At 38.2% G+C, this 16,549-nt stretch overlaps 1 protein-coding gene across 1 annotated transcript in view; it reads left to right on the top strand.

The window, feature by feature from the left end:
• hmg20b (high mobility group 20B) overlaps positions 1-12,618 on the top strand; it is a 43,375-nt gene extending 30,757 nt beyond the window's left edge. The window contains exons 9-10 of the mRNA XM_072594056.1: positions 3,860-3,992; positions 6,684-12,618. Coding sequence (XP_072450157.1) covers positions 3,860-3,992; positions 6,684-6,696 — 146 coding nt within the window. The 3' untranslated portion in view covers positions 6,697-12,618. The remainder of the gene's footprint in view (positions 1-3,859; positions 3,993-6,683) is intronic.
• Positions 12,619-16,549: the final 3,931 nt, after the last annotated feature.

Consider the following 16,549-nt stretch of genomic DNA (forward strand, 5'->3'; position numbering starts at 1 on the left):
TTCTGAGTCAGACTTCTTTGAGCAAGCAACAATTAACTTAAGGTTTTCCTATGATGTCACTGTTTATTTCACGCTAAGGTGAGTTCCTCCCCAGCAGCTCTCTTCCCTTCTCTTATAACACTGGGTCCACCTCTCTCAATGCTGTTTCTCTGTCTAAGGCCATTCTCCGTTCCACTGCAGTTTTGACTTGGCAGGTTCACCACTCTCCATGCTGTTTCATGCTCTGAAGCATGACCATATGCATCTGGGTTTACAGATGAAACGGATCTTCTCACGTGATTGTAAAGCTGTCTAATGTCAACTATTTCCCCAGTTGTACCAGTACTGATCATACACACAATAGAAAGTAACACCAAAGTCCCAAAAAAAGCAGCTTTATTTTCAAAAGTTATGCCTTAGCAGCTTTATAAATGTGGAAAGTAGGCAGTTACCATGAAATATTGCTTTCCACTAAAGTATACTTTGTACACACAAGACCAGTCATTAAGGAAGTGATTAAGCTATTTAAATAACAGAACTAAATATTGTGTGACACAACATGTTACATTGTCCATCTACAATGTAGAAGCAAAAGGCTTTCTTTGATTGTGCTCTAATATTGTTTACACAGCAGACATTTCACTTTAATTTGAGCAGTTTATTACAACGGAGTTCAATATCCAATTTAATCTGAGTATTAGAATATTAATGACGGTGGTATTTTTGTTCAATGGTCAAAAAAAAGTAATAAAATGGAGTCCCACTGTCTAAAGTATCCTTTAAAAATTCAAGGTTTCTTCTTAAATGACTAACTGAAAAACCACTACCAGACTAAAGGAGCACCATTTAAGCAATACACTACAGTAGGATGTGGGTTCAGATGCCAGACTTCACTCATGACCCACCACAGTAACAATTACCTGCCTGCTCCTGGCCCATAGCCCTCCGAACCCCTCCTATTCATGTATCTATCCAAATGTCTTTTAAATTGTACCTGTATCCACCGCTTCCTTGGGAAGCTCATTTCCACACACAAAGCACCTGCTATGCAAAAATATTTGCCTCTTATGTCTTTTTTTAAAATCTTTCTCTGCCTAAAAATATGCCCCCTAGTCTTAGAATTCCCCATCTTAGAATTGATAGTAGTTGTCTTTTCCCTATCTATATCTCATTATTTTATGAACTTCTATCAGGTCGTCTCTCAATGTCCTAAGCTCCAGTGAAAAACGTCCAATGAAAATAGATGTGTAGAAATTACAAATAAGAAAGGAAACATCACTTTGATGGGATTGCACTACAGGCCCCCCAATAGTAAGCGATAAATGGAGAAACAAATATGTAGAGATATCTCTGATATATGTAAGTGTAATAAGGTTGTAATAATGGAGGATTTTAATTTTCCAAACATTGACTAGGGCTACCATAGTGTTCAAGGTTTGGATAGTGAAGAATTTGTCAAAGAGTTCAAGAAAACTTTCTTTTTCAATGTGTGGATGCTCCTAATAGAGAAGGAGCAAATGTAGACCTTCTTTTGGTCAACAAGGCAAGGCAGGTGACTGAAGTAAAAGTGGGGGAACGCTTTGGGTTTAGCGATTTTATAATTCTATTCGTTTCAAAAGGGTTATGGAAGAGGATAAGCCTTCCGTAAAAGTTCAAGTTCTTAATTGGACCAAATTTTAATGCATGAGATAAAGACTTCAAAAGTTGATTGGAGTAGACTGTTTGCAGGTAAAACGATGCCTGAGAAGTTGGAGTCGATCAAGAGTGTGATGAAGAGTGTTCAGAGGCATTTTGTTCCTGTTATTAAAGCGTGAGGCTGGTAAGATGAAGGAATAATGGATGAATAAAAATATTGAGGTTCTCGTCAAAAATCAAAGAAAATCGTATTTTAGATATAGACAACTTGATTCAATTGAGCCTCTTAATTGATATAAAGATTGTAGGGGCATTCTGAACAGAGAAATCTGGAAGGCATAGAGGGGATGTGAGATAGCTGTGTTAGAAAAGGTTAAGGATAATCCCATGAGATTCTACAAATACATTTCAGATCAAGAGTAACTAGAGAGAGTATAAGGACTCTTAAAGATCAAGGAGATCATCTTTGTGTTGAACCCCAGGAGATGGGAGAGATACTAAATGAATATCTTTACTGTGGAGAAAGAAATGGAGCCTAGAGAATGCAGAGAGAGAGAGAGAGAGAGGCTTCGATGTTTTAAAATCAGTTCACATTACAGAAGAGGAGGTTCAGGAGGTCTGAGAGAATATAAAGGTAAATAAATCTCTGGGACCTGATGTAATGTATCCCAGAACGTTGTGGGAAATAGGGAGGAAATTGAGACCCAATGAAGAAATGTTTGCATCATCTGCAGTAAAGGGTGAGGTGCCTGGTGACTGGAAAGTGGCAAAGGTTATAGGGAGAGAAACCAGGAAACTATAGATCTGTAAGTCTGACTTCAGTTGTGGGTAAATTGTTGAAGGTAATTATAATAATAAGATTAGAATTTATGGACAGTTAGACAAACTATGATTAGGGATAGTCAGCATGGAAATCTGTGCAAGGAAAATAATGTTTCTCAAATATGTTTTTTTTTGAGGAAGTTACCAAAAAGGTGGTTGATGACAGAGCAGTAGACGCTGTTTATTTGGAGCCTTTGACAAGATTCTGCATGGTAGACGGGTTAGTAAAGTTAGGTCCCATGTGGGATTCAAGGTGAGCTTGCCAATTGGATACATCATTGGCTTAACTGCAGGAGACCGGGAGAGCGAGAGTAATAGTGGAGGGTTCCTTTTCAGACTGAGGCCTGTGACCAGCATGGATCTATTCTGGGTCGTCTTTTGTCATTTGTATAAATGATTAGGATGAGAATATGGAAGGCATGTTTTGTAAGTTTGTGGATGACACCAAAATTGGTGGCATAGTAGACAGTGAAGAAGGTTTTCTAAGATTACAAAGGGATCTTGATCAAATGAGTCAATGGACTGAAAAATGGCAGATAGAGTTCAATCTGGATAAATGTAGGGTATTGCATTTTGGTATAAGAACCAAGGGTAGGGCTTTTACAACTAATGGTAGGGCTTTGGGTAGTGTTGTAAAAACGGGGACCTATTGCTGCAGATACATAATTCTTTAAAATTTTGTGTTGCATATAGACAGTGTGTTTAAAAAGGTGTTTGGCATGCTTGCCTTCATTGCTCAATCCTTTGAGTATAGAATATGTTGAAGCTGTCCAGAACATTGGTGAGGCCTCTTCTGGAATAGTGTGTCCAGTTCTGGTTGTCCAGTTATAGGAAGGATATTATCACACTTGGGGACAGGGTTCAGGATTTATCAGGATCTAACTGGGTATGGAAGATTTGAGTTATTAAGAAAGGCTGAGGCTTTTTTCCAAAAGAATGTTGAGGGTGCAGAAACCATATTTTTATAGTGAGGAAAAAGATTTAAAAGAGACCTAAGGGGTAACATTTTCAAGCAGAGGGTAGTGTGTGTATGAACAAGCTGCCAGAGAAGTGGGTGGAGGTCGGTAGAGTGACAACAATGTATCTCAACTGACGCATCAATAGCGAGGGTTTAGAGGAACTGGGCCAAATGGCGCCAGGTCGGATCGGGATATCTGGTCCATGTAGATGAATTGGACTAAAGGGTCTGTTTCCATGCTGCATGACTGACTCTGCTGCAATGGCTATTTTATTGGAAATTCTAGACTAATGTTGCAGATTTGATGTAATTTCATTTCTGATGTTTGCTACTACTAAACATGAAACTTTCAAAAAGATGTAACGGGCAATGTTCTCTGCTATGACATCGGTGCATCTTTGTGATATGTGTCCAAATCTGTTTGTTACTACTTTCACCCAGTCTGGTCCTCCTCTTTGTTACTAGGTACTGGAGAAACACCAACAGAAGGAACACTTGATACGTACATGGCTAAACTCCATAATATCATTGGGAGCAGCCCCATAGAATATGAAAAACTAGTTGGAAGGGTGCAGGAGATCATCAGCCAGCTGGATAGGTAAGGTTTGACAAATAACTTGAACACAACAAGGAAAATTACTTGTTTTTGAATTTTAAAAATCACACAACACCAGGTTATAGTCCAACAGGTTTAATTGGAAGCACACTAGCTTTCGGAGCGACGCTCCTTTATTAGGTGATAGTCACCTGATGAAGGAACGTCACTCCGAAAGCTAGTGTGCTTCCAATTAAACCTGTTGGACTATAACCCGGTGTGTGATTTTTAACTTTGTACACCCCAGTCCAACACCGGCATCTCCTAATCTTGTTTTTGAATGTAATTCTTAAGTCAAATAGAGGTTACCTAATAGCTACGTTTCAGCTTTAAAATTTGCTAGATTAACTTATTGTCACAAGTCTCTGGTAGAACATGGTGTTTGACCTCACGTCAGGATAGGAGAGGAATTACTGTCTCAGGTTTCCATCCTTTATTGCCATATAGCTAGAAATTTACATTTGTACATCGAAAAGAATAAAAATGCGCTTGATTGTGTTTGCTCATGTGGGTGATATGTCTAGTACCATTTAAGTTATCAGGCAAATTCAGCCCTGTACTTCTAACTTACTGTAAATACTTCGCTTCTGTTTAATTAAAATTATGTAAATAAATCTGAATACTAGCTGTGATCTAAGTTGTGGAGGTTAACAACATTGTATTTTTCAACCAAGATAGTTGATCTGTGGAGCACAGCATGTGTAACGTCCTGTGCAAAGTAACTCTGCAAAAGAATACATTGTTATATCAGTGTCACGATGTTTCTCTTTATGCCAGATATAGGGGTATAAGTTTTGAGCTGTGAGTCAATTGGTCTACCAATCTGTATAAAATTTAAATCTGTACGATAGAAATCAATGTACTATTCAAGTTGGTCAAAACTAAACAATCACATGGTATTTTTCTTTTGTACTGTTTCAGTCTTCTGACGGGTGGTATCACCTGTAGTGAATCCAGTGTCCTTTTTAGACACATGTGCATGCATGGTCATGTTCTTTTACCACATTTTTTTTTAAAACTGTGAGAATTTGTATTGCAGTAAAACTTAACATTTATTGACCCTTAATGACTTTTCAGTTGCCATTTTTGACTTGCAATTTAATACTTTAACCTTGATCTCGGAACTTTTTTTTAAATTACCCTATTAGGAAGACTGCTGCCACATTGAGCCCAATCATACAATTCTTGAGAAATGTTATCTGTGTATATACTAATAAATTAAAAATGTTGTCTTTGCATACTTTTAGTCAGCTTTTTCTTTCCATTTTTAATTTGTTTCCCCATGTTGGTGCAAACTATCTTATCTAAATTTGTTAGCCTGTAATTTACATTCTCAGTGGAGGTGTTACCTTTCTGCCATTAATAGGAGGATGTCATTGCAACATGACCAGTTTACATAGGCAGTTTCGATTTTAACTGCGTACATAGGTACAGAAAAGAAAAATAACATTATGACTTTGTAATGGGTGCATGCCCTTACTTCCTCATTTTTAACTCTACTTGAGCACAAGACTTCATTTGGTTTAGCTCCTGATGTGCAATTCCACAGAGGTCCATTAATAATGTACATGAATTTTTTTGTGTATAGCTTGCAAATTCCGCAGCACTTTGCTCATTACAAATTGATAAAACTAGTTAGAAAACAGGATATACTTTGGTTCACCATGAGTAGCATTATGAAATATTGAAATCTTCGGACGTAAACTCTTCCTCTTTAGTAATACATTATTTCCTGTAGTCTGGTATTTTCATCATATTTAAAGTTTAAAAACGTCACCTTGAAACCCCACAACTCACAATTTTCTTCTTCAGCTGTAAAGCCCTGTGGGATGTCCTGAGAAGGTGAAAAGCACCAAGTCTTTTTTTTTTCTGATTTGGGTAATGTTCTGTTTATTACACTGTTGAGCAATAATAACGTTTTTGAAATGGCTTGTTGGTCCTTCGTTGAAATCCTACATATTTTCAGCTGTCGGCTGATTCGCTGCCATTGCCATTAATTTATCATCTGCTTCACTGTTTCTTCCTCTTTCCATCTTTATTATCATAATTCCTTACAGCCAAAGTAATTCCATCCTGACCTATACTTTCTCCCTTTTATTCATTCAACTGTAGGTGCAATTCCATTATTTTTTAAGGCAATTTACTACTTGCACATTGTGCTCCACATTCTACTTTCTGATGAACTTACATGCACTCACTACAATGAACAAAATCATCTGTCCAGCACAAAAACTGAGACTGGCAGGAGCACAGATATAATAGTTATAGAACTACATGTGAGAAAATACCATACAAATTCTAAATTATTTAAACAATCCTTAATTTACACATGGCGTTGTAGCATTAAATTAGCAATCTCTCACTCAACTGCTAGACAATGATGTTGTAGATGAAAGAAAATCACTGATGCATGTAGTTCGAGGTAATGGTCTGAAGTTGGCATAAGTAGAGGAACCCTGACTGCGTATCTAATCTTGAAGTGATTGCTGACACTTGCAATCTAATGTGGAAAATTGCAGCTGCTCAATAAGTCCCCAAAATAGAAATCTGAAACGTTTCTTGAATTTTAATTAAATTCAAATTGATGAGAATGATATTTGACTCAATTGCACCAGAATAATTTAGAAAATAGAAATTGTTTAGTGTTTTGACATTCAATTTGTGATTTTTATTTTCTTAAATTTTGCCTTTCAGTGATAAGTTGTGAAGATGGAAAGAAATGTTTGTAAAAATGCAAAATAACCATATCCATGGTATTCCACCAGACTGCAACTTGTTGGATTTTTTAAATAGCTAGTTTCCACCATAGACTGTTGGTAAATTATGCAAAATATTAACATTTAAGTCTGCTTATGACTATTGCACGTATGTAGTGTACTGGTTTTAATAATCCTAAGATCTGATGGGATGTTTCTGATTTGAAAGGTATTGCTTTGTCTTGTATGCATGTTCATAATGTTTGAATACCTGTAATGTATGCGAAACTATGATATGAATTGAATTATGTGCAAAGACAGAAATTTTAAACTATCACAAATCAGGTGGTTCTATATATATAATTTATTTTCTGTCAGATTACTAAATAGTTGCTGGTATTTTGTACAACTGAAAGCTTTGAGTGTTACATTTTTATTTGATGCAGTAATGATCTTAGTGTCTGTTTATCTTTAATGTTTTCAAACACTATTTTAAAAAAAAAAGCATTATTTTCCAGTACAAAAATTGCTAGATAAAAAATGTCAGCAACCATTAATAGGATCTTACACCAATATGAATAATATATTAGAGTCCGAGAGTCACAGAGATGTACAGTGCAGAAACAAACCCTTCGGTCTAACTCATCCATGCTGACCCAATATCCTATCCTAACCTAACCTAGTCCGATTTGCCAGCACTTGGCCCATATCCCTCTCAACCCTCCTTTTTCACGTACTAATCCAGATGCCTTTTAAATACTGCAGTTATACCAGCCTCTACCACTTCCCATGGCAGCTCATTCCATAGACACACCACCTTCCGTGTGAAAAAGTTGCCCCTTAGGTCCCTTTCCTCTCACTCTAAACCTATTCTCTCTACTTCTAGACTCTCCCACCCTAGGGAAAAGACCTTGTCTATTTATCCTATCCATGCCCTTCATGATTTTATAAACCTCTATAAGATCATTGCTCAGCCTCCAAATGCTCCAGGAAAAACTGCCCTAGCCTATTCAACCTTTCCCTATAGCTCAATTCATCCAACTGTGGCAACATTCTTGTAAATCTTTTCTGATCCCTTTCAAGTTTCACAACATCTTTCCGGTAGGAAGGAGACCAGAATTGCACGCAGTATCTAATAGTGTCCTAACCAATGACCTGTACAGCCGCAACATGACTTCTCAACTCCGATACTCAATACTCTGACCAATAAAGGAAAGCATACTAAAGGCCTTCTTCACTATCCTACCTACCTGCAATTCTACTTTCAAGGAAATACGAGCCTGCACTCTAAGGTTACTTTGTTCAACAACACTCCCTAGGAACTTACTATTAAGCATATATATCCTGCTCGGATTTGCTTTTCCAAAATGCAGCACCTCACGTTTATCTAAATTAAACTCCATCTGCCACTCCTCAGCCCATTGGCCCATCTGATCAAGATCCCGTTGTAATCTGAGGTAATCTTCTTCGCTTTCCACTTCATCTGCAAACTTACTAACTACCTCCTATGTTCACACCCAAATCCATTTCTGTAAATGACAAAAAGTAGAGGACCCAGCACCGATCCTTGTGGCACTCCACTGGTCATAGGCCTCCAGTCTGAAAAGTAACCCTCCACCAACACCGTCTCTCTTTTACCTTTTGAGCCAGTTCTGTATCCAAATGGCTAATTCTCCCTGTATTCCATGAGATCTAACCTTGCTAACCAGTCTCCTGTGGGAAACCTTATCGAATGCTTTATTGAAGTCCATATAGAGCACGCCCACCGCTCTGCCCTCATCAATCCTCTTTGTTACTTCTTCAAAAAATTCAATCAAGTTTGTGAGACATATGATTTCCCACACACAAAGCCATGTTGATTATTCCTAATCAGTCCTTGCCTTTGCAAATACATGTACATCCTGTCCCTCAGGATTCCCTCGAACAACTTGCCCACCACCGACATCAGGCTCACTGGTCTATAGTTCCCTGGCTTGTCCTTACCACCCTTCTTAAACAGTGGCACTACGTTAGCCAACCTCCAGCGTTCTGGCACCTCACCTGTGACTATCAATGATATAAATGTCTCAGCAAGGGGCCAGTAATCACTTCCCTAGGTTTTTGCAGAGTTCTTGGGTACACCTGATCAGGTCCTGGAGATTTATCCACCTTCATGCATTTCAAGACAACCAGCACTTCCTCCTCAGAAATATGGACATTTTTGAAGATGTCACCATCCATTTCCCCACATTCTATATTTTCCATATCTCCCCCATCTCCTGCGACTCCACACAAAGGCCGCCTTGCTGATCTTTGAGGGGCCCTATTCCTCCTCCCCACACCACCCCCCACCCACCACCCAATTACCCTTCAGTCCTTACTGTATTTATAAAAGCCTTTTGGATTCTCTTTAACCCTATTTGCCAAAGCTATCACGTCCCCTTTTTGCCCTCATGATTTCCCTCTTAAATATATACCTACTGTCTTTATACTCTTTTATAAGGATTTTCCTGATCTCTCTTGTCTATACCTGACATATGCTTGCTTTCTTTTCTTCACCAAACCCTCAATTTCTTTAGTCATCCAGCATTTCCTACACCTATCAGCCTTTCCTTTCACCCTAACAGGAATATAATGTCTCTAGACTCTCGTTACCTCATTTCTGAAGGCTTCCCATTTTCCGTCTGTCCCTTTTACCGGAGAATATCTGCCCCAATCAGTTTTTGAAAGTTCTTGCCTAAAACTGTCAAAATTAACCTTCCTCTAATTTAGAACTTCAACTTCTATCCTTTTCTATCGCTATTTTAAAACGAATAGAATTATGGTCATTGGCCCCAAAGTGCTTCCCCACTGACACCTCAGTCACCTGCCCTGCCTGATTTCCCAATAGTAGGTCAAGTTTTGGGCCTTCTCTAGTAGATACATCACATATTGAATTAGAATGTTTTCTTGTAAGCACTTAACACATTCCTCTCCATATAAACCCTTTGCATTATGGCAATTCCAGTCTATGTTTGGAACGTTAAAATCCCCTATCAAAACCACATTATTATTCTTATAGATAGCTGAGGTCTCCTTTACAAATTTGTTTCTCAATTTCCCTCTGACTATTAGGGGGTCTATAATACAATCCCAATAAAGTGATCATCCCTTTCTTATTTCTCCGTTCCACCCAAATAACTTCCCTCCCTGGATGTATTCCCAGTAATATCCTCCCTCAGTACAGCTGTAATCCTATCCCTGATCAAAAATGCCATTCCCCACTCCCCTTCCTCTCTTGCTTCCCTTTCTATCCTTCCTATAGCATTTGTATCCTGGAATATTAAGCTGCCAATCCTGTTCCATCCCTGAGCCATGTTTCTGTAATTATTATCATATCCCAGTCCCATGTTCCGAGCCATGCCCTGAGTTCATCTGCCTTTCCTGTTAGGCTTCTTGCATTTAAGTAAATGTAGTTTAATTTCAGCCCTACCTTGTTCTCTGCTTTGTCCCTGCCTGCCCTGACTGACTCACTCACTCCTTTTCCCAATTGTATCAGTCTCAGATTGATCTCTTTCCTCACTCTCCACCTTACTAGTTTAAATCCTCCTGAACGGCTCTAGCAAATCTCCCTCCCAGTATACTCGTCTCCTTCCGATTCAGGTGCAATCCATCCTTCTTGTACAGGTCACTTCTATCCCGGAAGAGATTCCAATGACCCAAAAATCTGACCCCTTCTCCCTTACGCCAGCTCCTCGGCCACTCATTCATTCATTTGCTCTGTCCTCCTATTCCTACTCTCACCAGCTCATAGTACTGGGAGTAATCCAGGTATTAATACCGGATGTAGGTTTGCTCATTGAGCTGGAAGGTGAAAACGAACCTTCCAGCTCAGCGAGCAAACCTACATCCAGAACCTCAACGTGAGCTACAATTCTTCTCAAAACTTGCTAGGTATTAATACCCTTAAGGACCTTTTTCTCTTTTTTTTCAAATTCTTGTCTAACTTTCTATATTCTGCCTTCATCCTTTTCCGTTCCTATGTTGTTGGATAGATTGAAATCAATGACCTCCTGTTCATCCCTCTCCCCTTTGCAAACATTCTGCACCCTCTCTGAGACATCCTTGATCCTGGCACTAGGGAGGCAGCACACCATTCTGATTTTTCACTGGCTGCAGAAACATCTGTCTGTGCCTCTCACTATAGAGTCCTCTATCCCCTATTGATCACTTGGAACCCGACACACCGTACATTACCTTAGAGCAAGTCTCGATACCAGAAACTTGACTGTCCGTGTTACATTCCCCTGAGAGTCCAGCATCCCCTACGTTTTCCAAAACAGTGTACTTGTTTGAAATGGGGATAGCCGCAGAAGCCTCTTGCACTATCTGCCTAACTCTCCTTCCTTTCCTGGAGTTAACTCATCTATCTGACTGGCTCTGCATCTTTTCTCCATTCTTGTAACTGCCATCCATCACACCTTCTGGCTGTTGTAAATTCCTCATTACCTCTAACTGTCACTCCAACCGATCCATTCAATCTATGCGACCAAAGATATTTCTGCAGACATAATCCTCAATATCATTTAAACTCTTCCTAAACTCCCACTTCCTACAAGAAGAGCACGTCACTCTGCTAAAGGCCATCTTTGCTCCTTCACGATCTACAGACCCAGAAAATAGCACTGCCTTTTTGTTCTAAAAAATGTGCACTTACAGCAAAGTTACACATTAAATGCTATGCACATATCTGTTCCTGTGCTGTGAGTTCTCCCACACAGGTTCCTCCAAGATCAGTTGTGAATTTCGCTCTTAAGTTTTCCTAAATGCACTCTAATGTCCAGAGATACATGAATTCAAACAGCAAAGGTAATAATTGCACAAATCACTGCTGTGTCAGTTACTAGCGTAGGCTTCATTCTCTGTCTCCTTCACTGACCATGTACTGCCTTTTTTTCTGTCCTTCTCACTTTTAAAACTGCTGTTGTTTTGATTTTTCTTCCTCCAAAGTTCCAAAACAATGCAACAGCATATAAAATAGTAATTGCCGCTCCTGGAATTTGAGGAAATCACCTCCAACACCTAAAATACCTCAAAAAGAAGCAACTCTTCCAGCCACCAGTTTTTTCCCGTCCTCCATCTTGGATAGAAGATAATGTACAATTAAAGGATTGGATTGTGTGAATTTCTTTTGGAATCTAAAATATGGTGAGGAATTAGAAATTCTATTGCATTTTCTTTAGTTAAGATTACATTCCACAGAATGTAAGGGAATATGTATAGTACAAGACCTGGGGAACATATCTTCTCAAACAAATAATTTCACTATAGAATTTCTTGTTTGCATTTGGTACGAAAATACTGCAGTTTTTTTTTAAGTTAGCTACACACAGGTTGAAAATTGTAAACATTTTTGTGCTTGGTACTAATCAAAATTGATTCATTTAAAATCTGCATGATACACATTTTAATTACATTAATTCAAAAAAATTACTTGAGGTGAGATTAAAATATTGGAAATGAATTCACAATAGGTAAATAGAATTATTTTTCACGTATTCATGTTTTCATGACACTTAGCTATGATGGCAAAATCCCATTGAGTACTGCTGTTCATATAAACCCAATAAGAATTGTACAGTAAAATCAGTACTCGAATTAATATATTCACATTACGTCTGCTCTCACTTATTTAAAGTGACCACTTTTCCTTATTCTTTCCAAACACGCTCAACCTAAACAGCAATATTGTTAACGTCTTATTTGTCTTATTGTCCAGGTTGTCAGGTCCCCTCTGACGCTGGGGAAAATAGAAAAGAACAATAGAAACCGAAATAAGCATGTATGTTGCCTCGTGTGTCAATAAAAGCAGAGTAAACCTTGAGTTGAAAACTACTAACTCTAAATTGGGTGATATAGTGCTATTCATTCTTGTGATAGTATTTATTTTACATAAATATAAACATGTGCTATAAGATCATTTGTGAGTACTTTTTCATTTGAAATGATATTCATAACACTGACAAATATATACTGACATCCTGTGTTAGTGGTAAGAATAATGGTTGTGTTCTATATTGTAATACTAACTATAGAAAAGGAAGATCACATACTGAGCAAGTGATCTTGCTGTTTTCTCTGCTTTTTAATCTGGGTTAAGTTCTGTCCACCAATTTCAAAGCATCGTTAAGAAACGAGAGAACTGCCTGTCTTGACATTTGGGTGCATGCAGTAAATTCAGCAAGGGAGGTCAGTTAAATGTGTTTAAAAGAGCATGCTATCTGCCTTAGAAATGTGGTGTTTTAGGTTTAAATGTTAATTTAGTTCTGTAAGTTGCAACAGTTATAAGAGTGACTTTCTTTTGTCTCTGTAAATAAAAAAGATGCAAGTCCTCGAGACCTTTTTTTAAAAAGCTACCTTTTCCACTCATGCTTCCGTGACTTCCACTCTTTTTTTTATCAGCCCCATTTTTCTTTTGAAAATGTTGTTTTCTCCGATTACAGGCAGGTGTGCAGCTGCAGGGCCTGATAACCTAACGTTCAGGAACTCTTAATTTTGTAGTTCCTAATCTGGTAACCTTCCAACCAATTGTTGCAAGTCCAACCAGCACTCTGTCTGTCTGAGATCAGTTCAACACCTGAGGGGAGGGTGCTCCTTGTTTTCAAAGACTAAAATCAAAGCCAGTGGAATGGGAGCACTGGAACAAATAGAATTATGAACAGGTTGCAACTTCTTTTGTTATTTATTTTGTTTTTAACATGGAAAATCTTAACTTTTATAACTAATGCTATATTAAGGGGAATCCAGTAAACAGATCAGTGCGATGGGGATGGAAGGAGATGCATGTGGCAGGTTACTACTAATGTAGATCAGTTGGGCTGGATGGCCAACTGTGTGAATTCTGCAACAGAACTAGAATCAAATCTCAAGTCTTCTGCTTAAGTGCAGTACACCAGTATTTTCACGCCCACCCTTCAGAACCGAAACTAAATTTAAAATGTTGTGGTTAAAGGATGGGCACAACAAATAATTGACAGAAAAATTGTTGAGATATATTAAGCCAGATTAATACAAAGTTAAAAATCACACAACACCAGGTTATAGTCCAACAGGTTTAATTGGAAGCACACTAGCTTTCGGAGCGACGCTCCTTCATCAGGTGATTGTGGAGGGCTCGATCGTAACACAGAATTTATAGCAAAAATTTGCAGCGTGATGTAACTGAAATTATACATTGAAAAATTGATTGTCTGTTAAGCCTTTCATCTGTTAGATGAAAGAAGTGAAACTATCACTGTATTCTAACAGATGAAAGGCTTAACAGACAATCAATTTTTCAATGTATAATTTCAGTTACATCACGCTGCAAATTTTTGCTATAAATTCTGTGTTACGATCGAGCCCTCCACAATCACCTGATGAAGGAGCGTCGCTCCGAAAGCTAGTGTGCTTCCAATTAAACCTGTTGGACTATAACCTGGTGTTGTGATTTTTTTTAACTATGTACACCCCAGTCCAACACCGGCATCTCCAAATCAGATTAATACAATGGGAGTAGTTAAAGAAAGCTATTTTGTGGCATTTTAAAACAAAAAGTCTTTTGGGGACAGGGTGTTTTTTGAGCAAAATCACTCCCAAGAAGAATTGACTTGAAGATGCTCCTACGCTGAGTTGTGGTCCAGATGCAGAAATGATACAGTAATAACACATTAATCATAGGAGAATGATTGAACAGATCAAATTAGCGAAAATTTGAAGGATAAATTGATAGGATAAATTTATCTTGTTCTTCCAAATACTGATACACAAACAGCTTGTTATAATAAAGTTAAAAACAGATCTTTAATAAGATCTTGCATTTCATAATTTGGATTGAATGCTTATATATGTCCCACTTCATGACTTGAGGAATGGTGTTTATTTTTATTGAGCTGAGGCTTCTCAATTCAGTATCAGTGATTTATATGTATCACTTTTTACATTCGTACTAATACTGGAAAATAGTGAAAACTAAAAGAACTGCCGATACTATAAATCAGAAATTGCTGGAAAACCATAGCAGGTCTGGAAGCATCTGCGAAGAGAAATCAGAGTTAATGTTTCGGGTCCGGTGAAGAGTCACCGGACCTGCTGAGCTTTTCCAGCAATTTCAGTTTTATATTGGAATCTAGTGGTTCACTCTAAATACTTGTATGAGCCTTGCAATGTAAAACTGGTGTACAGAATGTAGAAGTTGAACTATACAACATCAAAGATACACGAAAGGACATCAGAATAACCATACAGAGCCAGCAATTCACTTTTGAATCCCTTTTTTCATCATTTTGGTTACATTGCTGTATCAAGCTTTGTGGCATGCATACTACCATTGTGTCCACTATCACTGTAGTTACTTCCTTTTTAATATCTTAGGATACTTAAGTGGGAGATGGCTAGGGGCAGGGTGAAGCTAGGCGTGCAAACACAAGATGGCCACAGAGCTATAAGTTGGCCACTTGACACAAGATGGCTGCCGGACCACAATATGGAGAGAGACAGCAGAGCAAACACATACACTGCCTGGGGCCACCAGAATGCCAGCACAATGCACTCTCAACCTAGTTGATTAGTTTAAAGTGGGTGGGGGAGCGAATACATATGAGTAGCGTATACTGCCCGCCAAAGTGTCTGGAAAATGCTGACAGTTTGATACAGACTCGATACAGAGCGACAATAGCCAGGGCTGCAGGAATTATCCTTCTCCGAAAGAGCGATTAGCATCCATTACTACAGCAATGGACTTCCACGCAGACATTGAAACTGACAATGACCCCTCTGAAATTAACAAAAGCTGCACTGGAACTGACTGTACTGAAACTATTAACGATTCTGCAATGTTTACCATAATCAAACCATGTTACAAATAACATCATCACTGACCAATTATATTACAAAATGTACAAAAGTAATTTGACATGCTCTGTGTCGAGAAGAATTGCAGCTGACCACTGCTGTTGCTGTCTTTTCTCCCTGGATCTCTGGTATTCCTTGTGCAATAAACTCTTGTTGAACCCCAACTCTGACTCTGAGGCTGGTGATATTCCCCACAACACATCTCATTAGGTCTAGAGAAAATAACTGCCTTTCACCTGATTAGTTTCCCTGGTACTTTGTCTCTATTAATAGTTATTGTTTTTATTTCCTCCTCTCTTTTGACCTTTGATTACTTAGTATTTTTGGAATGCATTAGTGTTTTTTTACTGTGGAGACTGATGCAAAGAATTTATTCGACTCCTCTGCCATTTTCTGGCTCCTTGTTATTATTTCCACATGCTCCTTCTCAGAGATTATGTTCACTTTGACCTCTCCCTTTATATATAAGCACCTGCTGTCTAATTTGATATTATTTGCTAGTTTATGTTTTGTTATCTTTTGGTTTTACAAACTTGCCCACTCCTCTGGCAACATATTTAGTGATCTATCATTAAAATATTCATTTTGATAAAATGAATTAGTTTAACTTTGACAGTAAATATTCTCCTTTAGAAGTTCCTTCTCTTTGAGCCAAGACAAGGCATTCCTTGATGATCATAGTCAGTTGTTATGTTCTCTGGTTTGTCTTTCCAAGAAATGATTTGTTAATGTTGTTCCCATAGTAAGAACATTCGGTAGGACGGGTAGCTTACTTTATATTGGTAATCATTCTTACTGTTGTGAAACATATTGAAGGTGGCTCTTTATTTTCTGCTTTTCTACACCACAATATTCATAACTGATCTGCAAATAACATATTTTGGGACTGATTTCTAATTGAGGGTTATAAATGAAAGGTTCACTAAATAGATTGCATTTATACCTGCAGTATTTTGTCAATTTTCTGTCTTCTTCCTTTCACCCTTTACCTTCTCTGGTTCTCTGTCCCCCATC

Source organism: Chiloscyllium punctatum, chromosome 24 (genome assembly GCF_047496795.1).
Source record: "Chiloscyllium punctatum isolate Juve2018m chromosome 24, sChiPun1.3, whole genome shotgun sequence".
Lineage (NCBI taxonomy): Eukaryota > Metazoa > Chordata > Chondrichthyes > Orectolobiformes > Hemiscylliidae > Chiloscyllium > Chiloscyllium punctatum.